The 25,076-nt window shown below is 36.3% G+C and overlaps 1 protein-coding gene across 1 annotated transcript in view; it reads left to right on the plus strand.

Annotated features, from left to right (window-relative positions):
* Nucleotides 1–25,076, plus strand: part of DPYD (dihydropyrimidine dehydrogenase) — a 367,872-nt gene that overhangs the window by 24,684 nt on the left and 318,112 nt on the right. Inside the window, exon 3 of the mRNA XM_059822172.1 lies at nt 23,463–23,545. Coding sequence (XP_059678155.1) covers nt 23,463–23,545 — 83 coding nt within the window. The remainder of the gene's footprint in view (nt 1–23,462; nt 23,546–25,076) is intronic.

The raw sequence follows: 25,076 nt of genomic DNA on the forward strand, positions 1-25,076 counted from the left end.
GATTTTCTGGCAGTAGTAGCGCTGTTCTTTGTCCTTACATTTGCTAAGCCTGGTCAGCATTGTGCAACAAGAGCCTCTCTTCCTTGAACAAAATAATTTTTAAGCTCAGCTGGTTTTTGCAGGGGCATCACTTTTGGGCAAGAGTCTTTAACTGTTCTATAGTTCTTTCTAGCCATTAGAGAGAACGAAATTCTTTACCATGTCTTTTTCTGTGCAACGTTAAGGTGCAACTACCAGATTGCTCTGTGCTAATGGTAGAGAGTGAGATCTGCAATTCATTGCAAGATGTAACAGATCACATTGCTTTTTAAATTTAGAGGACAAGGTTTCTCCCTTAAAACCGTACTAATAAGAGTTTGTTAAAACTTTGAACTGCTTTTTACTTTTATATTATTTCTGTGGCTATCACTGCTATATATGAACATCTGTAAAAACGAATTCCTATTTAAAAAAAAGGTTTGTAAGGACCTCTTAGTGTACAAATGTCCAATCTTGCATAGAAAAATCTTGTAAATAAGATAATTCTTTCTCAGCTATAATCAGTTTGTTCCTCTAAGTATTGCTTTCCAGTGAGATGGAAAAATGCCACATGATTTTTGTGCCCAATCATGTGTCACAGTTACAGAATAATCAAGTTAGCAGTTCACAAATAACTGATGGGTTGAAGCAGAAATAGTGCAAATTGCAAACAAGTAGAAATGATACCCAGTTCACCCAAGGCCTGAAATCAGGGACCTTAATGAATAAATGCTTTTTCAGTGAATAATTTGGCCATTTCTAGACAAGTATTGATGAAAGATTATGTATTTATAAATAAAAAATAATCCCAAATATTGTAAAATAGAGAACACTCATTAAAGGAAATCAACTCAATTATCTTTATAATCTAAATGTATAGTTTACCTTTGCAAATATTTATTTTTGTCTTCATTGCATATGAATATGCAAGTTTAGCTCTTTTCTGAATGAATATACAATGGCAGATGTCTCTCTAATCGCTGCTCTATTCAGACATTAATTGGTAGAACATATGTAGAATTCTACTAGTCTGAATAGGTATAGGATAGCAGCAGTCTTTTTAATCACATCACTATTCAACCACTAATTGGTGTGATGATTAAGGGACATTAGAGGGAGCACTTTGACATCTGATTCTTTGAACTGATGTCTGTTCAGGCTGCACTGTATTCATCATGGACAGACTGATTTCTTAAATAAAACGCTCTGATTCCCAAATGTGGAAAATATTGCATTAGGATCTATTGAGGTGATTAGGGAATTTGAGAATGATTCTTTTATTTAACTAGTGATTGACTGTATATGCACAAACTGTTCATATGAATAATACATGGGTTACTGAGTATCAGAAAGAGCTAAGAAGTAACATCAAGAGATTTTCTCTTTTCTCATAGTGTCAATAATTAAATATTAATACACATTTTAAAATGTACCAGTTTAATCATTTAGCAGTCAAATTCCTACTCATGCATTTTTTAGATTAACTAATTACTCTGCATTTTCTCATATTGATACCATATGCTGGCATTTATAACCATTTTACTGGAATAAAGTAGTTTACATGTTTATATATGATATTACTTATACTTGCTTTAAGAAATGTATATTGTAATCCATGAATTTTCTGTTTTGTTTTAGTTTCAATGTCTTAAGGTATTTTCATTAGAATATCTCAATAGCTCCTAACTTGCCTGACTACTACAAATTAGTGCTTTTATGCACATTTTCTGTGCATCATATTGTACATAATAGCTGGTGGCAAGTTATGCCAAATCCTTTTTTAGTCCTCTGTAAAAGGTTCCTTCTTACCTTGTGACTCTGCTGGAGTGCTGTGCAAAATCACCTCTGACCCTTTAACTTCCTCTGTTCAGAGTTCTTCAGGTTTGGTGTTCTTCACATTTGATGTTGGATGATTCCCCTTCTTATAGAGCAGCACTCTCCGAAGATTTTTAGTTCCAGGTGTATTTCTGATCTTAACCATTTCAAAACTGAAGTGTCTCAGAGTTGCAAATTGTTTGGTTTTACACATACATATATGACAAAATGAAAAATGCTTGTCTGCTGCAAATGCTGAATTCTAGGTAAGTCTGATCAACTCATTCCCCTTCATTAAAGCTGAGCAGATCAGAGAGTAGAGCTAGAACCAGAAACAATCCTCACTGTTAACTTTCATCTTCTGCTTAGCCTTATATTCTTTTAGATGTGTATTTCTAGTATGTGCACTTTCCTGTGGTTATTGGATGGAGACAAAGGTGCCTCCTTCTGTTGGTGTATTGGAAAACAGAATAAATAGCAATAAGACTAGCTTCTCTTTTTTTCAGCCCCTCTACTCCCACTTTTTCTTTCTTTTGTAAACCATTGCCTATAGTAAAACCTATACTGCTCTTTCACTTTTTCCTTTCCTTTTCTAGACTTTCTTCTTGTATAGTGAAAGCCCCATCTCCATTCTGTTTAGAAATCTATAAAATTAAAAATGATCACGAGCTTTAAGTTGAGAAATTCTAAGTGCTTGAACATCGTTTCTTGGAGAAACCTGTGCCATTGTTAGCCTGTTAGTAATAAGTCACTTTAGATCTATTTATATTGTCTAAGTCCTGGAAGACATCTGCTCACTAGAAGTAAAAGTTGCTGGGAGACCAATTTTAGTGTGAATTAAGTAGTATAGCTTGCTGAATGCTGTATTTTAAGCAGAGCTGGTAGCACTGTCTAATATTAAGTTGCACTGAAGTGTACATTAAAAGACGCTGCTTGTAGTTTGTCTGCAACTTTGCCATATATTTGGACAAAAACTTCCCAAGTACTAGTCCATCAATTCTTTTATGCATATTAAAAAATCAGTCAGATATGCATATCAAAAAATCACTTGATTTAAGTATGAATGAACAGATCTGGCAGAAAAGCTTGGTTTTGATCATTTAACTGGTCCTGATAGCATTATATTTAAAAAAACACTAGCATCCTCATGCTTTGAAGCAAGGATGCGTAACAGGCTGGGGATTGAAAAAGAATGTTGGTACAACAGAACTGTCCAGAAACTTTGAAAACCTTATCTTGACCCAGTTTTTGTTGCATTTTTATCACCATGTATAGTCCTCGGGTGGAGAGCAGTTAACTGCCTCATCACTCACTGCTGCTTTGCTTACAATATTCAGTATTCTTTGCTTACAGTAGAGTCCTGGTTTTAGGAACTTTTGAATTTTTGGTGATGCATCTCAGGAATTATTTGAGACTTTCATAAAGATTTCTTTGTTGTTTTATAAACTGATTCATTGTGTTGAAAATAAACATAATATCTCACCCAGTATTGGTATCAGAAATAATGTTTTGGGGATTCCTCAGTCTGCAAAGATGTTAGGTACTCCTTGGTACAAGAACCTTCCTTATACTGTGTGTGCTTCATATTGATGAAATGGGAACTGGCCTGTGGTCCAGTCTCTGGAGCTGTAGTATTGCCATCTTGAAGCATATTCCCCCTTAGTCTTTCTGGCTGTGTGCCTGTTCCAGCTGTCTTCAGAATGCTACATGTATGTGTTTTCTGCAGTCACTTCTTCCATCTCCAATCAGTCCTGTTTCTTCAGCAAGTATCTGGAACAATCACTCAGCAAAACTTTCTGTTCCCCTCTAATACTGAGAACAGGACAACAACCTACTGTAGCTTAATTGCTAGTGGAAGAGGTTTTCTTCTAAAGAGATGAAGATCCTACCACGTGCATTCAATTTGAAAATTATCAAGTTGTAATTCATGTCTTTTTGTATTTTCCTTTTAAAAAATAAATTGAAGATTGCTTGTTCATGTACCATGTGAGTGGAATGTTATTAACATTGCTAAATCAAGTAAACAAATTAAGAAGCATCCAAATGACTATCTGTATAGTTTCCTTACAGGATATGCACTATCCAGGAAAGACAAATATAAAGGTAAAGTATTTTATGTTAATAATGCAACCGACGGTAAAAAGACAGCAAGGGTAAAACTGAACGTTTATGAATCAAAATCACTTTAGGGAAGGGCAGTAAACTCGTTTCTAGTGTGCTGAGAATATGCCACAGAGTCTCCACACAGGAGGTTTAAATTTGGCTATGGCTGTAAATAGAAATCAATCTAATCATAGAATCATAAAAATGTAGGTTTGAGGAGGGATAGTGAGAGAATTTCTGGACTGGGACAGAATGAAATATAGCTAGACATTTCTTGACAGGTATTTGTATAATCCCCTTCTAAAGGCATATGATGTTGGAGACTTCTCATTCTTGTTAGTGTTTAATCAATGCAACAGCAAGTTTTTCCTAAAATATGCTGTATTTCATTTGTTGGAGATCAAATTGTTGTCTTGTTGTTCTCCTTCTATTTGCACAACAATTGGTGATTGTTCCCTTTTGGTATAAAATCTGTTATATTAGAAGATTCCTGTTAGATAGCCTTCCAGTTCTCTATTTTCCTTCAACTCTTCTTTGCTGGTCATATTTTCTGAAATTGTTATTTTGATGCTTTTCTTTGGATTTTCATTTTCTGCATCATTCTCTAATCGTGATGATGAAAAATTAAACAATTTTTCAGCTGGGACCTAGCTGGCACCAAGTAGAATGAAATAATGTCTTTGCCTCACACACTGAACTATCCCACAATGTGCTGTTCCTTCTGCAAGAGCATTGGATTGTCTTGTATGCAATTTATGGCCTAAATTCTGACCCTTGGCTTGATTTTTAAATTCTTATCTTGCTTTTTAAAATGTTTAATATCTCCTCCTTCTCTGTTTCCCTGGGGTCCTGGGGTGAATCATGAAGCATCTTGATTTAGGTCCTTTTTCAATGATAGAAAACAAGCTAGGGGTTGTTTTTCACTCAGTTGTGCACTCACTGGATATTTGTTTTATCTAGACTACATTTTTAATTGGCTTATGAAAAAGTGGTGTGGAATACTTATAAAAAAAAGTTTACATCTACCACTTATTCATGAGGCCATTCATCCTCTTAAGGACAGAAAATAAAATTGATTTAACTTTGTTTTTTACATGCCCATGTTGGCTTTTTTAATATCACATTATAATTTTTAATAAATGTACTCCATTTTCTCTTCTGGGGACTATAATTGCTATTTTCACTCCCTTTTTTGTAAAGGGAAACATTATGTTTGTCTCCTTGGGCCTTTTGGAACCCCAAGCCCTCAGAGTATTTGGGTGCAATTAATAGTGGCCCATGGATTCCTTCAGTTAGATCCTTGAAGACTCAGTGATATAGGAACTGCATCTGCCTGATAAAAAAAAATAAATCTCAAACCTCTTTTTTCTATACTCAAGCCTGCAATCCCATGTTCTTGCTAAAAATAATACTTTTAGTAATAGTTATGTCTATACCGTGCCATCTTCATAAAGAGAGTGGGGAAGGCTGTGAACAATTCAGTTCACTCTGCATCATTTGTTTTTTGCTGTCCTTTCCTGTACATAACCTGCACTTGTCTTTATTTTCTTCTTACTTCTCATGTATATAGAACCTTTTTCTTCTTATTTTTTTTCTTCCTTGCTAATTGAAATCTGCTTGGTGCCTTAGCTTTCTGATTTTATTCCTACAGTGCTTCTGCTGTTCATTTATACTTAGAAATTTATATACTTAGGTATGTGTCATAGCTTCCCTGCTTTTATTATTTTGATTTCCAGGCCATGGGGGAGACATGGTATTATCATATAGGTCTGTTAAGTGCTTTTTTGTTGTTGTTGCTCTGCTCAGGAATCATTTCCCTTTGTGCATTTCTGTCAGGGTTTGCCCTCTCTCCTGCTTTTTTTACTGATCAGTATATCTTTCAGGAGCCATACCAACCTGATCCCTGAGTCTATTGAAATTATATTTTCTGAAGTTCACCATCCTCATTCTGTTATCCTCACAACTTTCTATACTTGGCATTGATTGTAATGCTATTATAGAGGTAAGTCATTGTAAGACACTTTGACTTTCCGTATACAACCTGGAAAACCACAGATCCTAATAATGGTAGGGTGCAGGTATTCTTTGATGTGATAACGGACAAACTTTGTTAGTAACAGTCATTAAATCAGAAACGCTAACATAAAATTTTAAATAGTATCAACTCTTACTAATTCAGATATCAAGCTGAATAGACTTTAGACTTAAATTTAGCAAATAGGGGAAGTCATAGAATAGATAATCACAGAATATAATGTTCATCAAGCTTTTTTTTTAATTTAATATAAGTTCTATAGAAGAGTTACCAAAATTTATTTTATTATTTTATAAGACAAACTCAGAAGTTAAGAAAACTACTTAGATCTCTGAACTGAACTAAACAGCTCGAAGATGTGAATTTTGAGGAGATTGTTATTAATTCAAATATACAAAAGTTATTTGGAATTTGCATCACAACTTGTAAAGAAGAGTTTCAGACTGAACTGTAAAACAACTTCAAAAAGAATATTAAGAGTATGAGGATAACCCACAAGGAATTGAAAAAAATGGGATTGATGGGAAAGCAGGAAGTACAGAGGGAAAAGTGTGAACTTTCAAAAGTCAATTTGAGTCACACCTGGAGAAAGAAATTAAAACAAATAGTAAAAGGTTATTCAGCTATATGAAACAAATAGTAAAAGGCTCCTAAGCTATCTAAATTAAAAGAAATAAAAGAACAAGGAAAGTCAGTGTGAAGATAGGATTAAACATCCTAGGTATTGTCTAAAATATTTGTAAATCATTGTCTTAGTTTCAGGAAACTGGGAGTAAAACAAGAGGTGGCTAATGGGCAGACAAGTGCAGAAATGGAAATTACCCCAGACAGGCCAGAAGGAAAACTTGGAGGGTTTCATTTCTGAAGTCAAAGCAACAAGAAAAATGTCCATAAAAGTATCACAGGAAAATTGACATGTGAAGTGACAGACCTAGGAGTAAAGCAAACTGTATGTTATGGTACTTGATTAAAGTATAGCCAATGCAGTTTCTGTACGTTAAAAGATGGAGAATTGATGGGTAACTATAACACTGTTAGTCTCATATCAGCAGCATGCAAAACAAATTTTGAAGCAAAGATTTATTAAACACATTAAGGTAAATATAAGATGGAATAAGACATATTGGGCAGTATTGTTAGGGATAGATCATGACACACTGTCAAGGTGGGGTTTTTTTTGCCAATTAATAATGAAGTATCATCTGCTTAGATTAGAAGAGTAACATGGATAAGGGACTGGCTAGAAAAGAATTGAGTAGTGCTTAAAAAAGAGCTTCCGGCCTTTAAGCAGAGCTTGTGGAAGGATCAGTCTTCAGATCCATACCATTTAATATTTTTGTTAATGAGCTTGACATAAGTATTTGGAGCATGTTACAAGAAAGTCGACAGGTGCTGTCAATACGGAAGGAATTAGAAAATCATAAAGAACTGTGTGACACTGAAATTTAGAACAAAAAAAAGAGATAAGAATAAATTTAATAGTGCAATTAGGAGGCTGTATAGCCAAGGGCTGAGGATAAGAATGACTAGGAGCTTAATGGTTAGAATTGAGAGAAGATGACTTAGAAATACCAGCTGATCAGAGGGTGATGGTTCCATCAACTGGATGAGAAAATCTGAATGTGAACTGGCTGTGAAAGCAAGAGAGTAACTCTGGTCATCCAGGTTGTTACTTCCAGCCTCCTATATGGTTTAATGTTTTTGACCATAGGTGTTTGACCTAGCAAGCTCAGTTATTTGATAGGCTTTCTGTGCCGATTGCTACCTGTTAAGAGGGGATATTCATAGTATGTAGAATGAATTGCTTCTAAATCACTTCAGATACCATAGTGATGAGTGTCATTGAAATGTTCGTGGGGAAAAAATAGTTCTGCCTTCAAGTAAGATTTTGAATAGTGTGCAGTAAATAAGGCTACACACTAAGCGCAAATGTTGAAAGGCTATTGATTAGGTGAGCACTCTCTGTTGTGTCTTCTGAGTCAGGCAGCACTTTTGTGTAAAATAGCATATGATCACATCATTAAAACTGGTGTTTTACTGCATACATGTGAATGGGCCAAATCAAGTTTTGAAACGGCAAACCTTTTTTAGGCATTTTTGAATTTAAGTGCTTGACTTCACAATGTTGGTGATTGTTTTATGGTGGCCTGGGTTCTGCTGTGTTCTCCAACCAACTCTACGTACCCTTACTTTGGCCTTTAATTTCTACAAACATTACTGTGGGAATGAGGTTAGTAAACTGGGATTACGTACCTGAATATTAGTTTCTGTCCTTTGTTTACCTATGTGGATCTTTTGCAGTTTCTCTTTACTGCATAATAATTTGTAGCTGACAGATGTAGACTGTTACTGTTAAATATCTTTTTAGGGTATGTGCTCTGATGCGCATTCTTTTCACTTGCTACTGATACTCTGCTATACAGAAATCAAATTGCTTTGAGGCTGATTTAGCTGTATAAAAAATTCCCAGGTAATAACACTGATTTTGATGCCCTTCAGAAAAGATACATGTTAACTGAACATTTTCTCCATTCTGTAGGGCTTCATCACAGGTTGGTCCTTAGCTGAATTATGTAGTTATCTTTTGCTTTAGCATTTCTATTTCTTGACTCCCCTTCCAGGACTCCTAATATCCTTAAAGTTTTAATCCCTTGGATAAGCATTGTTTCCATCCCAGAATTAAAGAGACTTTTCTTTCTCAGAAGTTGCCATTGGCTGTTGGAAGGAGTCTTTCATTGCTGTGGAATAAAAAAGGACTGTCAGGTAAACTGGCTTAGTATCTGTCCTCTTGAAACTCAGTCTAGCTAATGCTGAATCATCAGTGCTTTGTAAAGTATGGACTTAATGAGCATTTGTTTCTAACTTTTGAAGATTGAGCCCAGCAAACTTTTGTTTTAAAAGAAAAGGCAGGGGAAAGCTTCACTTTCACTTCTGTCACATCTGAAGCCATTAGAAATAATAAATACTGAAAATCTTTTAAGATTGGATCTATCAGCTTTAGGAACAAACTTCATTTCCTTTATAATCCCACTGCATTTTTGACAATGCTTGGACCATTTTTCCTATCCTATACAATCTGGAGGCTACTTACTATCTTTTCTTTAGTGTAAAGCTTTCAGAAGCAACTTTGCAAGAGTATAAGAAGTCAATGAATCTCAGCCAGTAATGCATACACAATAACTATTTCAGAGTCAGGTGAATTTAACACAAAAATTTTAATTGCATAAGAAATATTATTTACATTCTATTTCTCAAAAATTGTAACAATAGTAGTATTAGTGAACAGTAGTAACATGTAAGCTGCATATGTTTTACAGAGTACATGAGAGAGAAGGGGGCAGTGCGCATCAGAGTATCTGGCCATTTCTTGTGCTGGAAGAGTAGTTCTGTTGTTGGTGCTTTCTCTGGAGTTTTTCTTTCTCATTTATATTTTCCTCTGCATTTATTTGTTAGTGAATGGACAAACAATGCGAGAAGGATCTTGCATATATTTGTAGCAATAAGTCTGAAAAGCTCTGTTGCCACCAGGGCTCTAGAAGAGCTGTGGAGAGGTACAGGGCGTTGCTAGGCAACACCACATGGCCACAGATAGTATTTTTCTTTTAATTTATTTATTCTTCAGTTTGAGTGTGTCCTGCTTGGAGCCATTTGGGTAATAGTTAAGCAAGCACATAGAAATCAGAGAGCGGCAGAAGTGGAATAAAGGAATGCAATATAAAAAAAAAGAGGAAGGAAAAGCCATGACACATAATGAAACAGACCAAGAGACATGAAATAATTAGTAAGGACTAGGGGAAAAAAGTAAACAAGTGTGGGGAAACAGAACAGGAGAGGAAAAAAACCCCAAGTAATGAAAAAAAAAAAGAAAGAAAAGACAGGGCACTATTGAAGAAAAATTAAAAATTGCAAGCTCGAACAGTGTACACAGAACGGAAACAGGGAAACTGCTGCGTAAGAATAAGAATTAAAAATCAGAGATAAAAATGGCTTCAAGAAGAAAAAGGAGAAATTTGGCAATTGTGTTAAAAGAATAGTGATTTTTGTTTCTTTTTGCTTTGCAGCCACCCTGCTTTTGCCTATTGCTCTGTTTGCACGTATGCAATAGTAATAGTGACACTCAGGAGCTGGGGACTGATTAGTAAGTCCAATATGTTTTCCAGAGAGGAAGAACAATTTACAGTAAGAGTTTCAGTGTTATTTAGAAAATATTCAGTGTGTATGTTTGAAAATAGCATTTTTAAAACTGTGTTATTGCATTTTATTGTAAAATGTGGATGGTTATACTAACGGTACTAGGTTAAGCTCTGATTGCAGGGAAGGAGTGAGTTGTTCATACTCTCCAAGTTAAACACATTAAGCAGGGGCAGGTCTGTCCTGTGCAGTGTTCTGGGAACTAAAAGCCCTTCACTTGGAATAGTTGGAGCCACTTTTAGACTTGAGTAGCATAGCCATGTGAGGAAAATGGTGTGACAGAGCCAGCCCTGTTGAGAGACCCAATTTATTAGCTCAGGAACTGTGCTACCTAGCCCAAATGTCTTGAGGAGCACTGTTTGTGGAACCTGAACTAGACTCCTCCAAAGAGTGCTAAGGCTACCTTATACCAAGAAGCTTTGCATCACACATCTCTTCTGGTGAATCTTGGCTCCATATGTCCCTGGTTGCTTGGGAATTGCTGGGAAGGTGCTTGCCTAGTGCTTTGGGGCATGCTTATATTGCTTACCTCAGCATGAGCACAGCAATTTTTAAGAGACTGACAAGAAGGGGAATACAGCAGTCTGAGCTGTCTGAGGGCAGGTCAGAAGGTTTTGGGAGAAGAAAGCTATTCAGGTTGGGACATGAAAGCTTCCAAAGGAGTAAAAACCTTACAAAGAAGACAGTAAATAGGACACAGAACTAAAAGAGTGCGTAGTGGTGTACTGAGGTATTGGGTTGTTAGATGCTCTTCTCTCCAAGGTGGTAAATGTAACTGAGACCTGAGGCTATATATTTATCCTGGATGTTGTTTTCAAGCTGCATATGAATAAACAGCATTACAGCAGCATTCTCCTAATGTTCTTTCTAATGTTCACTGTGAAAAGAACTTTTGAATGCCCTTCCTGACAAATGTAGCTACACATAAACTCTGTTCATTTCTGTGTATAGGAAAGTTCTCATTCATGTAATTTCTTACAGAAAAGGAACTGATACTGTTTATTCCCTTAAATTTGTATTGGGAGATTTTCAGGCTTATTAAACATGCATGATATCTTATTCAAGGAAAATTACACTTATTTGAGCAGTTTTCCCCCAGTTTTGATTATGTCTGTGTGTCTGTAAATAGATGACACAACAGATGGTGATAACTTCGTAGGATCTGCAACCATTGTAATAGCCCCATACCTCTGATTTTTTTGAATATTTGTTGAGAGGGTAAAAATATTTTACAGCAACAGTGTTTGTACTGTCCTACTTTGTTGTGTCCCCCCCTCCCCGAGACTTGACTTTCCGCCTCCTTAGCAATGAGTGTAAGCTTTCATTTTGACTAACTTGGCTTGATGCATGATATTTAAAGATATGTAACTGTGTTGACTGTTAAACAATTTTGGCTATCAGTGAACCAGTTTAGTGGTTCTTTGTGCATTCTCATACATGCTTTCCAGTTTCATGGGTGTGGGTTTTTTTTTGCACTTCCATTTGTTTCTTCTGACTTTGTATTTATTACAGAGTATGAGGTCACTGTCTTACTGTATGTGTAACACCCTGTGGTGTTACAATAAGGTTTTAGATACCTGTCAGTGATGAGCATAGTAAAGAATACATATAAGCATAGTAGTCTTTTCAGTTTTTTTTCTTTATGTTATTTTGAAAAAAAACCAAGAAAAAGAAGGTTTTCCTCTGGTTCAGCTATTTCAGGTGGCAATTAATATAAAATATATTTAAATACTTGGCTTTCCTGAACATCTCAGTACAAGGACATGTCTTTTGAATCTCAAAGAAAATGGAAATAGAGGAGAAATTGCAGGCTAGTTTTTTATTTTTCAGAGATACGTGAATTGTCAGCTCACTTATGTCTTCTCGTGACATGTCCTGCTATCATCTACAGTTACTTCAGAGTCAACATGTAGTTTAAAACATAAGAGCTGAGGTAACATTTTGTTGGTGTTTGCATATGACGCTCATAGTTTATGAATGGGCTTCAGATTATTTTAAGTCAAATCGTTCTTCAGTTTTTTGTGAGGAATGATAGTGATAGAAAATTTGATGCAAAGTGCCAGCGTGTAACACAACTGCATGAGGGTCTTGACACAAGGGTTGTGCTATACTGGCTGCAGCCTTTTTCATAATTCTTATTCCTTTGACTCAGGTAGATGGTTCTCAAGCAAACTTAATATTTCCAGTTATTCCCCTGGGGAAATCTAGTCCCAATTTTATATTTAGCTTTGTCTGTAGTATGTACCCTCAACTGTCACATGAGGAAATTTGTTTCATTGCTATCTAAGTCATCTTCTATGCTATGACACTGATTTTCAGGTAATGTGGAAATCCAGAATAGAAGCGCATATACTCTTTTCTTGGTAATTCACCAAGTCAGAGGGTGGGATCTTAATGGTATTTTTTCGTGGAATTGTTTCAGTTTTTTGAAAAGAAAATTGGGAAGAAGGATGCTCCTTTATGAGGACTTAGCCAGTGAGCATACTGACATATAACCACATATGGTTATGGCAAGAAATATCATCAGTCACAAACACTGAAGTATTTTTCACAGAATCACAGAATCACTAAGGTTGGAAAAGACCTGTAAGATCATCAGGTCCAACCATCAACTAACACCACCATGCCCATTAAACCATGTCCCACAATGCCTCGTCCATATCTTCCTTGAACACCTCCAGTGATGGTGACTCCACCACTTCCCTGGGCAGTTTATTCCAGTGTCTCACCGCTCTCTCAGTAAAGAAATTTTTCCTAATATCCAGCCTAAATCTCCCCTGGTGCAACTTAAGGCCATTTCCTCTTGTCCTGTCGCTAGTCACTTGGGAGAAGAGACCAACACCCACCTCTCTACATCCTCCTTGCAGGTAGTTGTAGAGAGCGATGAGGTCTCCCCTCACCCTCCTCTTCTCCAGGCTGAACAACCCCAGTTCCCTCAGCCACTCCTCATAAGACTTGTGCTCCAGACCCCTCCCCAGCTTTGTCGCCCTTCTCTGGACATGCTCCAGCACCTCAATGTCTTTCTTGTAGTGAGGGGCCCAAAACTAAACACAGTATTCGAGGTGCGGCCTCACCAGCGCCGAGTACAGGGGCACGATCACCTCCCTACTCCTGCTGGCCACACTATTTCTGATACAGGCCAGGATGCTGTTGGCCTTCTTGGCCACCTGGGCACACTGCTGGCTCATATTCAGCTGGCTGTCAATCAACACCCCCAGGTCCTTTTCTGCGAGGGAGCTTTCCAGCCACTCGTCCCCAAGCCTGTAGCGTTGCATGGGGTTGTTGTGGCCAAAGTGCAGGACCCGGCACTTGGCCTTGTTGACCCTCATACAATTGACCTCGGCCCATCGATCCAGCCTGTCCAGATCGCTCTGCAGAGCCTTCTGACCCTCAAGCAGATCAACACTCCCGCCCAACTTGGTGTCATCTACAAACTTGCTGAGGGTGCGCTCAATCCCCTCATCGAGATCATCGATAAATATATTAAACAAGACCGGTCCCAAAACTGAGCCCTGGGGGACTCCACTTGTGACCGGCCACCAACTGGATTTTGCTCCATTCACATGCAGAGTTGTCACTATTTTCTCCTATTAAACTAAGCAGAAGATGGGATTTTTCCCAACCCTCTTGCAGGACAGAAACATTGGGTTGCTTGGAGCCCACAGGTCATAGATCCTACAGTGTTCTCTGTACATGAGTCTAGCCCCTTGGCACTGTCACCAGTTCCTTGGCTGTTGGCATTGTATTTAGCATCTTTTCGGGCTCTTTCCAGGGGATTTAAAGACTATTCTATGTAAGTCTTTTAGCTGTTGGAGAGAATTAGGAGTATGCAATTTAGTAAGTAGAACATGGAACGTGGTTTAGCTGATGCGTGTGTTTCTCTAACTGTCAATAGAAAGACATGGTCTGTAAGATTAGGAGAGAAGGACCTTGGTAGGACCTTGCTATTGTGGTTTAAGCCCAGCTGGAAACTAAGCACCACACAGCTGCTCACTCACTCCCCCCACCCAGTGGGATGGGGGAGAGAATCGGAAGGGTAAGTGTGAAAACTCGTGGGTTGAGATAAAGACAGTTTAATAGGTAAAGCAAAAGCTGCGCAGGCAAGCAAAGCAAAACAAGGAATTCATTCACTATTTCCCATCAGCAGGCAGATGTTCAGCCATCTCCAGGAAAGCAGGGCTCCATCGCGCTTAACAGTTACTTGGGAAGACAAAACACCATAACTCTGAACGTTCCCCCTTCCTTCTTCTTCCCCCAGCTTTTTATTGCTGAGCATGACATCATATGGTATGGAATATCCCTTTGGTCAGTTGGGGTCAGCTGTCCCGGCTGTGTCCCCTCCCAACTTCTTGTGCACCCCCAGCCTACTGCTGGTGGGGTGGTGGGAGAAGCAGAAAAGGCCTTGACTCTGTGTAAGCACTGCTCAGCAATAAGGAAAACATCCCTGTATTATCAACACTATTTCCAGCACAAATCCAAAACACAGTAGTAGCAACTATGAAGAAAAGTAACTCTATCCCAGCCAAAACCAGCACACTTGCCTAGTCAGTTCTCATAGTTATTTGGGAAAGAAGCTTATGCAAAATCAGGAGAAATAGCTCAGGCAGATTAGCTTCTGCAGAATTGGTTGGGAAAGTTGTGTCCTGTTGTGGTGGGTTTTTTTAATATTGAGGCAACTACAGTGAGCTGTAATGCATGGTGAATACAGAACCATGAAAGAAAATGTGTTGTTGCGTCACTTCTGAAAAATACTGTTGTTGTAGAATAAAAAGTGCCTTGTAAGAGATGAGAGGTGGCATCTTGGGCTGAGGAAGCAAGCCTGCTACATGTAATTTGCTTTTATTCCTCTACATAGGGCTGGACTGCATTGTTTCAGGATGGTGTTTAAGCATTTTATTGTAACTTTAATTTTTGAAAAACTCTTATGTTTAATAATACTTTAGCTATGCATGAAAAATAAGAGGGATCCTGTAAGTTGGTACTCTCATGTATGTGGGGTTAATTCCTTAAGTTCTTGGTCATTTGGCTTCTAAAAAAGCAGGGGCTTTTGGTTATGTGTTTTTTCTTAGGCTCTTTGTTGAAGGTCAAGAACATAATCTGTTCCTTAGGAGTACCTGCATTTTAAAGATTCTTCCTTTTTTCCAGGTTATGAGCTCTGTAAATGTTAATTCTCAATATGAGTCTGGTCTTTACCTACATACTCTCATTTTATTTAATCTCGATGAGTCAGGGGAATATTTGCCTAAGCGGAGTAAAGAATCCCAAGGGAAAAGCAAGCTAGGTTGAGGTATGGGAAAGTACTGGGAGGGGAGGGAATACAGCATTTGGGACATTTTTTTTTTCTTACTAATCTTTACTTAGTTATATTTTCACTGTCAAGTGAAAATAGCATATTTAGAAATTCTGTGTAGAGCCTGTGCCTCCTTACTTAGACTTCATGCCCTTACAGAATTAAATTGTAAATTTATGCTATGAGTACTGGAGAATTGGATTCAGCTGTCAAGAATGGGTCCCAGACAGTATCTTAAACTTCTTTGAAGGCTCTCATGTAGTGCTTAGGCTATCCAATAGGAAAAAGGCAGGACTGCAGCCGTATTAAAAATGAAATAGTATCTAGATGAAGCTTATCATATTGTAAGAGATGATGTGTATTGTTCCCTGCTACAGAGCCCTATCCTGTACAGGGAAGAAGTCTTAAAAGTGTCCCTTCAGATGCAAAGGGACCTGTAGCTTGTTGCCAAGTCCTCCCATTCATCTACTGATCAAGTTTAACATTTGTTCTAGGAAGAGAACGAAAAAAGTGGGAGAGGCAAAGGTTTTCCTTCCTTTTTGTTCTCAAAGTTTTCTGTCTTTTAAAGCTGAGTCACAAGGGGAGGAGCATTATAAAATGTCCTGTCTAGTGGCATCACCTATGTTCTCTGCTCCTTTATTATTTCCATCTGTGCCTCTGCTATCTTCCATATCTTTTGTAGCTTTTTATTCTCTTCTTTTGAATTCTTTGGTCTACTATTCTTTGTGTTGCATGCTTGGTTCTTTCAGAATGTCTTTTCTCATCTTCCCTGTATCACTACTATCTGATGTGTTATCCATTGCCAAAACACGTGGTGTCTGCATCTGCTCTGACAACAGCAGGTTGAATGCAAGCAAGATACCATACCCTTATGTGAACATGAAGGCTGTTATAAATTTGCCACTTGAAATTTGTGCGTGAAACAGCATGAAAAGGAAGTTAGCAGAATGCCACCTCAGATTGGAAGATCTTTCACAGTCCTGGTAAAATTGCAAACTAAAGTGTTATGTATGTTTAACAAGTAATTAACTTTATATAATTACCTGTCTTTAAAGATTAGGTGCACCATATTTTAAACTGGGAAAACTTTAAAAAATGCAAAATTGTTTGCTTCCACTTCAGAATTCCCAGTTACGTTGACAGTATTTCTGGTAATTAATTAAAAAAAAACACACTTGCAGTTTCAGAAAATACCTCATGCATCGGAGATTCCTGGTATCAGTCCTGTTTTAGCAATATATTCCTGTTTTTGGAGAAAATGTGATACTTACATTTGAGTTTGCATGTGTACTATTTTTAGTGCCTTAAAAATAATATTCCTCTAAAAAAAGTCAGAAAAAATGACATGGTTATGCTAATTAGGTATTGATTACAGCTACCCACAATTCTATTTAATATTTTTTCTATTGATTTTTATTTGATTACTAACACTTAGAGCTGGTTTTCTGTTGGAAGTGTGCTATTTTTGATGTATTAATATCTATATTTTTCAAAGAGCCTGTCTGGCCAATATGGCTGTATCCCATACTGAAAAAGTTGTTATAACAAATGTTCATGTATTATGAATGACATGCTGTCAAATGTTATGTAAATACCTGAGGGCTCAATATACTTTCTGCAGATATTAGGAATCTGTACATATTAAAAAAATACCTATTTTTTCTTTTGTGAACAGCTGGTCAGGTATCAGTTTTAAGCTGGTTTTCCCCCTGTTTGGAATAAGAATCCCTTGAGAATGAGTCACAGCAAATAGGAGGGAGGAATTTAGAAGGTAGATATTGCGTAGATCATAATATCTTACAGTTAGGATCAAACAATCCTTTTACTTGTTTAGTTTTTAAGAATGCTCTTAGATAAAACCCTTTGGCAAATGGCGTTGGTTTTGTTTAGTTGCTCAATATGAAGATAGTTTAAGGGGGCTTCCTGTATGGAATACAGCTATTGGCTACTGAATAACTTTAATGAATTGTAGCACCAACATTAGAATAAATGCAATACATGTAAGTCGTTTTACCCTATAGCAGATAGGTGCTTAAGTCTATGAGAGAAGATCAATGGAACCATTTAGCTTTTTGTGTTGTTTCAATGTAGAAAGACAGTCTGTTTCCAAATCACGAGAGGTCTGCTAAAAGCATTTAGGTTTCATTGGAATAAAGCACAGTGTTATATATGTTTGCATCAAAAGAAGTAGATGTGCTGTTCCAAATTCGTAACAATCGTCTATTAGTCTGTTTTAATAATTTTTCTTTGGCATGTAATTCTGTTTAATTAGATTCTACTCTCTGTGTTGTTTCAAGATTCCATAAACTGGAGTCTTATATACCAGCTGCTAAAGCAGGAGTTACTGTCTAAATGATATTCACAACGAGTATTTGGAAGGTTTACAATTATACCCTTGCTAATAAATTGTGCTATTTTCCCCAACAGTTTTAAGTGCTAATCTTCAGAAGGCATTTCAAAATTAGCTAAAATTCTGTCAAGAGATTTACAAAAATTGTTAGCATGAAGATAATTATGTCACAGTCCTTGGACTCCATCTCTGATTGTGTGCATAAATCAGAAAATGTCAGCTGTGTTTTCCCTTAATAATTATCCTTGCAGCAATATATTACAGTTTAGATTACTATTATAATGTTGCTTTAGGTTTATAAAACACAAGTTATTTATTTCTGAAGTTTTCTGCTGATGAAATAATTCACATTTCCGGAATAACAAGTGATTATTGGTGTTAACATTTTATATATCAATAAGAAGATCAATATGGAAATAAGCATTCTACACTTTTTATACAGTCCCCCAAAGAAGTCAGCTTTTTTAATTACAATTTCATTAAAGATCACTTCTACAGTATGGCCAACATTTTCAAAAGAGCTAGTTAATGTGGTCAGCGTTGTGGCATATGTGGGACTTGACTTTTTAAGGAATGTTTGGACCAAACTTTGAGAATTTTCTTGGTGAATCTGTACAGGATGTAGGTACTTACAGTAGATTCTATAGGTTCCCAACAGTTTTGGCAGTCTGTCATTGGAGCCTACCTTCTTAAAGGTAACTAATTAAAATACCAGAGGGAGCTACTACATCCTTCAGAATCTGAACGAGGTTGTCTCATCTTAAGCAGCTGGAAATCTAGGTACAAATATATTTAATATGCACATTTTAAAATTTGGCTGCATAAACATTAGAAAATTAAGACACAACATACTCTATAGGAACCTTTTTCATGAATTATAAAGGAGAAAACCGGAGAAAAATGAATTTGTTTTAGCATTAGCAGCAATAGTAAATACAAACCAAACAGGTGAGAGCTGTTCCATCTTTCAGTTGCTGTACATTCCTTATGTTTAATACACAAAGAACATTTGACAGCAAAAACATGAGATTCACAAATGTTTGGAAAAAACTCAAGCTTTCTAAGAAAATTTCCTAAAACCATGTGGAAGCAATGAATTCCAAGAATTTGGCAAGCCTACTTACCTAAAAACTTCTTTCACAGAAGAGAGATGGTATTTTAAGTAAGGCTTTTGATTTGGCAGTGTATCAGCTAGGAGAAGAGGTCTACTGAACTTCAGTGATGCAGGCTGTCTTAGAATAGGTCTTATGCTGCTGTCAGATCAAAAGATTTTATTTCTCAGCTATCTCAAAATGTGTGTAAGGCATTATCTGTAATACTAACACTTTTGAAAGTTTTATGTGAAGTATTTCAGGACAGAGTTAAAGTAGAAGGATATGGCTTAGTGTGATCCCACTCTTGTTTGACTGGATGGAAGATTTAAGGTTGATTTCAATGGAAGTCGGGTCAAAACTCTGACTCTTAGGCCTGCCATGGTAAAGCAAAGGCAGCAATGCTTTTGTGATTTAGGGAGATACTCAGGGGTGACATAAGGCAATAGACTGCTTTTGGTTTCTGAGCTACTTCTGCAAAGTTTTGCATTTGACCCGAGAGGCCAAATCAAGAATTGCTTTTCAAATTACTAAGTCAAGCAAAGAGGGCTTTTCCCATCTAAGACAAAAACATATACAAGAATCCTGAGCTAATGAATGTTTAGAGATGTGTTTTAAAAAGTACAACTTCACTTTTCCCAGAATTCTAGGTTTTTGTTTAAAATTAGAGTGATTCCTTATTTATATTCTCCAGTTATGTGAGATAGCATGTTACTTCAACCAGTGTCAAAGAGTAAGAGTACTTTGGACTTGGTAGTTGCTGACTTTCCTCAGACTGTTAGATTATTATTATAAAGTTTATGTCATGATATTATTAATATTACCACTTACCATAACTGAAAATACAGAATTACGAGCAAATAGTCCTTGCTCCCAAAGCTTGCATTTTATTTTATTAAGAAGAATAAATTGCAGTAGGAAAAAAAGTCATGTTTTTGTGGTTATAGGAGGAAAAGCTTTTCAATTTGTTCATTAATCTTCCTTCTTCATCTTCATACATTCATCTTTCTCTTTTCTGTTTAGATGTTCCACCAGTATGCTGTGTTTGATGGCACAGATATTTGTGGATATCCAGTCTACATCTCCCTTTTTAACTAGTTGTCATGTAGTTTTAGTTAAGATCTCATATGATAAATAAGCCATTTATTTATATACAAAATCTCTTCCCCACTCTCTTGCTTTTTGGTTCATTTAAAAACCTCAAAATATTTATGCTAGAAACCTTTTAGAATTCCTTGTTCAAGGAACGTGTGGACAAGGCATTGAGGGACATGGTTTAATGGGCATGGTGGTGTTAGTTGATGGTTGGACTTGATGATCTTACAGGTCTTTTCCAACCTTAGTGATTCTGTGTGTGATTCTTTAAGAAGCAGTAGTTAGACTTTTGTGGCTTTTTGACATGCAATGGTAGTTTGACTTATGATGACCATGTCCCTAATTGCATCTCTGTACTTATTTTTCTTCCTAAACTTCTCAAAGGTGATACTTAGTTTATTATCATACAGCACTATATATCTGCCAACAGTGATGACATATAGACTACTATATAATTATTGAATCGTGGAGTTGAGACTTCTAGACTTTATCTATACCCACAGAAAATCGCTTGGCTGTAAACCACCAAAACCAATTTTTTTTTCATTGCTTGTGTTTTGTTTTTTTTTTTTTTTTACTTCAGCTGCTGCTAAAAATGAAACACCTGGGAGTTTAATTGCTCATTATACTTAAATCTGTGAAGTATTATGGGCCCAAACATACTGCCCTGTGCAAGAAGTTTATAGATATTAATCTATTTGGTAGCATGGATAATAGAATGAGCTCAATTTTTGCTACTGATTTAATACTTATGAATGTAAAGCTCACCCTGGTCATGGTCTACCAAAGCTTCATCATTTCCCAGACATATTCTTCAGAGTATTCTCATGCTCACGATTTCATTCATATTGGTAGCCTTTCTTATAAACTGATATCCTTTCAGATGATCTACAAATGTAGTGTGCAAGCTGATACTCAGACCCATGAAGAAGTGGCATCTATACACCTGTACCTATGCTTATATTTGGTATTTCAGACACCCGTTTCGCTTTTTCTCTGAGAGGATCCAACATACTGTTTTGGATGATTGCAGCTCTAACTGGAAAGCAGTGGGTATGATCAATATTTGCTCACTCTCCTGTTCAGTATGTATGTAGTAGCTGATGACATAGTACTATGAGGTCATCTTCCTTCAGGAGTTTGCATCTGGCTCAGTTTTTAGTTATTTTTTTCCTAATGGTGAAGTTATTTGCTCCCCAACTGCTGTACCTTGGATGAGAGCTATTTGACTGAAAGTAGCTGACAAAGATATTGTCCAGAAACAATTCTCAGAAATGGTGGAAATAAGTTTATCTTCTTGCCAAATGAATTGGTACAGTATCTATTATTTGAGTCTATAAAATTTGTTCCATTTTTTGTTCTAGGTGTTCTATTCATTTTTGCATTGGGTTTATAGTTGAGATGGAATATTTTCGTGTGTAAGGCTACAGGACCACCTTTGTTGCCCTTCAGCTGATTAACACAATACGGTCTTTATAGACAAAGAAGAAATACCAGCTGAACTTACTGTTTTCAGCATTTTCCACGTGGAGAGCATCAGTTATTTAGCTTATATGATATAAAGAAGTTTTAGTTGTGTTTGATAAAAATCTTGTGTGCTTTGGATCCTCTGTCATTTCTACATGCTTTATACCACAAGGTCAAGAGAAATGAACTGCGTGGTGCTCAGATTTTCTGAACCTGTCCTGAGATGCTGGTGGCACAGGATTGTTAAAACATGGGCTTTCCTCTTTCAGCGCTTGGAGCAATATTCCAAATGGTGTTTCCTTTGGTCTGTTTTCCTGGAGGATAGGAGGTTTGATTTTGCTTGCACAGATACTTTCAGTTCAGTACTGATGAATCAGGAATTCTTTATTAATTAGTATTGTCGATTTGGATTTCTTTTGTGTATTTTAAATGACTGACCTGCCTGTATGTGCTTGGAGCTGGTCAATGTATGATGATCTAAATAATGGAATACTTCATTGTAGAGCTTCCCTGTCTTTCTCATGTAATCCCTTTGAGTTTTTGCGTAGGATTTTACCATACAAAGGACAGCTGATTCTAATATAAGCAAAGAAAATATATCAGATTAGTCATGAGATAAGATTTACTACTCATACTTAAGACATTTATAATTTTTTATAAGGGAGGGAAAAGATTGCAAAAGTTCTAAATGTAGCTTTTGTTTGTTTCTCCTGCTCAGAAATGTATTGTTAAAGCATTAAAACTTTGTATTAAAAAGTCTGTAATCTTATTTCATAATGATGACAGTTTAAATGTTAATTGGACAAGCTAAAATATCAAGTTAGGTCATTTACAAATACCTAATTATTTCCTTTCCAGTAATGCTTTTATAGCCTCAAATTGAATGTAATTATAAAAATAAAGAATCAATGAACAAAAGAAATGACAATAGGTAACTTTTATTGTATTTATTATAACTATCTTTAAGATGTGAACTTGAAAATTAATTCGGATATTGAAAACTGTGAAAGCAATATGACCAAATAATAGTGCACATACTTGCTTTCAAGCTACTGCATAAAGAGCCTGGTAATCCTGCCTTCAAGGTTGTTAGCAATAGTAACTGTTTCTTGTGTTTCTTTTACACCCATATGGCAAAATTATGCCTCCCAGAGGTAAGTTTTGGTATTGGAGAAAGGTGCTGCAGAGAACAGGGGTAACCTAAAAGCCTCCTGTATTGATGAAGCCTCAAGAGAATATAAAAATCCTATAGATGATGCAGATGATCAGAGAATTCTTGTTTGCTGGTATTTCACACTCACTTTGCAGAGATACAAATTTCTGTACTCCTCAGCATCTTCTGAATCAATTTTACTGTCTTCATGGGAGCAGAAGAAAAGGATCAGCACTCCGGAGTAAAGGAACCAGTCACACATTTAATAATTAACAGAATACAGCAAAGTTTTATTTCAGTTATTGTCACAAAATTGTTGGCTTCATATTACTTTTAGTGAGCTCTAATCTGGAAAAAACATTAAGTGGTTGAGGTGTCTATAAACAATTAATCTTTTCAGTTTCTCTTATGTTTTAAAAATTAAATTAAATATAAATTAAATATGATTGGTTTGTTCCAGCAACACTGCCTGTTTTCATTGGGACATGATTTATAACTTTTATTATAATTCTAAAATGCATGTTTAGGTTTCTCTTTTTGTCTGTGTGTGTATAGTAGCTTTGTAGCCTCGCATACTGATCAAGGAAAAATTAATTTAAGAAGAAAAAAATTCTATACATTTCATTATGGGACATTTATAAGATGATTTCCATGACAACCATATAATAAGATTCATGTTTACTCTGTTTCTGAGTTCTCAATGTCTTTTTAATGACTCCTGTGTAATTAAAACAGAATGCATAATTTGAGGTTACATAATATAAATCAGTTTTGTTTGCATGATGTTGAATAATGTTAATACATGTACAATATACTGTTTAAGAGCCTTACATGGATTTGTCTGTTTGTTGCAGAACTGTGAGAAACTAGAAAATAATTTTGATGACATCAAGCACACGACTCTTAGTGAGCGAGGAGCACTTCGAGAAGCAATGAGGTAAGTCTGGGTCACCATAGCAACAGTCACAGATGTGGTAAAGAAAGAGTCATTCTTCATTATTGGGGGAACAAATGAGTTCATTGCCACCATTCAGCTCTATTCTCTAAGGTATTAATTTGTCAGTAGAGAGGCTTCCCTTGAGGCTGTACTTTGGTTTTGAAGCTGCATAAATGTTAAGCCTGACTGCACAGTAAAAAACCTAAATGTTTAATTTGTTTTTTAAAATGCTTAAGGGTTGCCTTGCTTTATGTTTATACTAAACCATGAGTGAATGAAAATATTGTTCATCTAAATTCTGTATGTATTAAAGCAATTGTACAATGCTGTTTGAACAAACCTGTGTTTGCTTTTAAATTGGATTTGATTTTCATGTATGTAGTTCCTGTGTACTCTGATTTTATCACCAAATTTACATGATTTTGGTTTTGCTAATGGAATGTTAAAATCTATCTGGTCCTTTATATATTGTAGAGATGTATATTTTGCTTAATATCCTCATATCATTGCACTTAATGATTATTAGAGGAGATTAAAATTAGTCAGTACATGAATCTTCTGTCACCCTTACTTGCACTGTAGAGTATCTGGGTACAGGACTCCAAAGAAACTTGCCAGCTACAGTACCTTCAAAAGGGAACGATTACTATGGTGAAAGGTGGAATCAAAGACAGATTTTCTGAAGTAACTCACTGAATAATCAGGAAGATGTTAGTTATAGTATTATCTGTGGATCAGAAAATTATAGTAACCTGTACTTTTAAAGGTTTTGAAAGTTGGATAGCAAAATGTAATGATGCAAACGTAGTGCTTCATTTCACTTACCTGATATCAGAGTAACTTCTTAGACTTGCACTAGCACAGTAAAAAGTAAAAACAACAACAAAAAATATTGAGAATCTTCTTGAAAAACTAATTACACCCATTTGCTTTGATTGTGTTCATAATCCCTTTAAATTTATGGGTGTGTGTGAACGACTTTACTTGCATGACTGACTTCATGTTCATGACGCTTTTGTCTCATGTACGCTGCTGTGAATAAGTGTTTGTAAAGGTATTCTGACTTGAAATGCAACCTGCCTCTTTTGAAGCCCTTCTAATTACCTCCGAAGTATATTCTTTCCTTTCTGAACATTTCAACTACTAGTGTTGCAAATAACTGTAAAAATAATGGCCTTCATCTTTCTAATTGTGATTTCTTGCTTTTTGCTTGTTTTGCTTCATACATTTAGGGTTTTCTCCCTATGTGGTTGTGGTTGGTCATCTGTGTATGTAAATCTTCCATGTAGTGCCAGTAAATGGAAAGTGATTTAAAATAAAGGTTTGGGGAACTTTTGGCATATGAAGCTACTTTTAGTATTTTCGACAAATTGGATTTCAAGCTGGTGCTCCCCTGTAACAACATTTCATGGGTAGGTTTGCAGCGTTTTGCGATACATGACTCAGCAGAGTTAATCTTCTGAAAACTTGGGAGCTGACAGCTCTTTGGTGATAAACATTCACTAGCAAAGGGAGCTTTGGCATTTCAAAG

Source organism: Gavia stellata, chromosome 10 (genome assembly GCF_030936135.1).
Source record: "Gavia stellata isolate bGavSte3 chromosome 10, bGavSte3.hap2, whole genome shotgun sequence".
Lineage (NCBI taxonomy): Eukaryota > Metazoa > Chordata > Aves > Gaviiformes > Gaviidae > Gavia > Gavia stellata.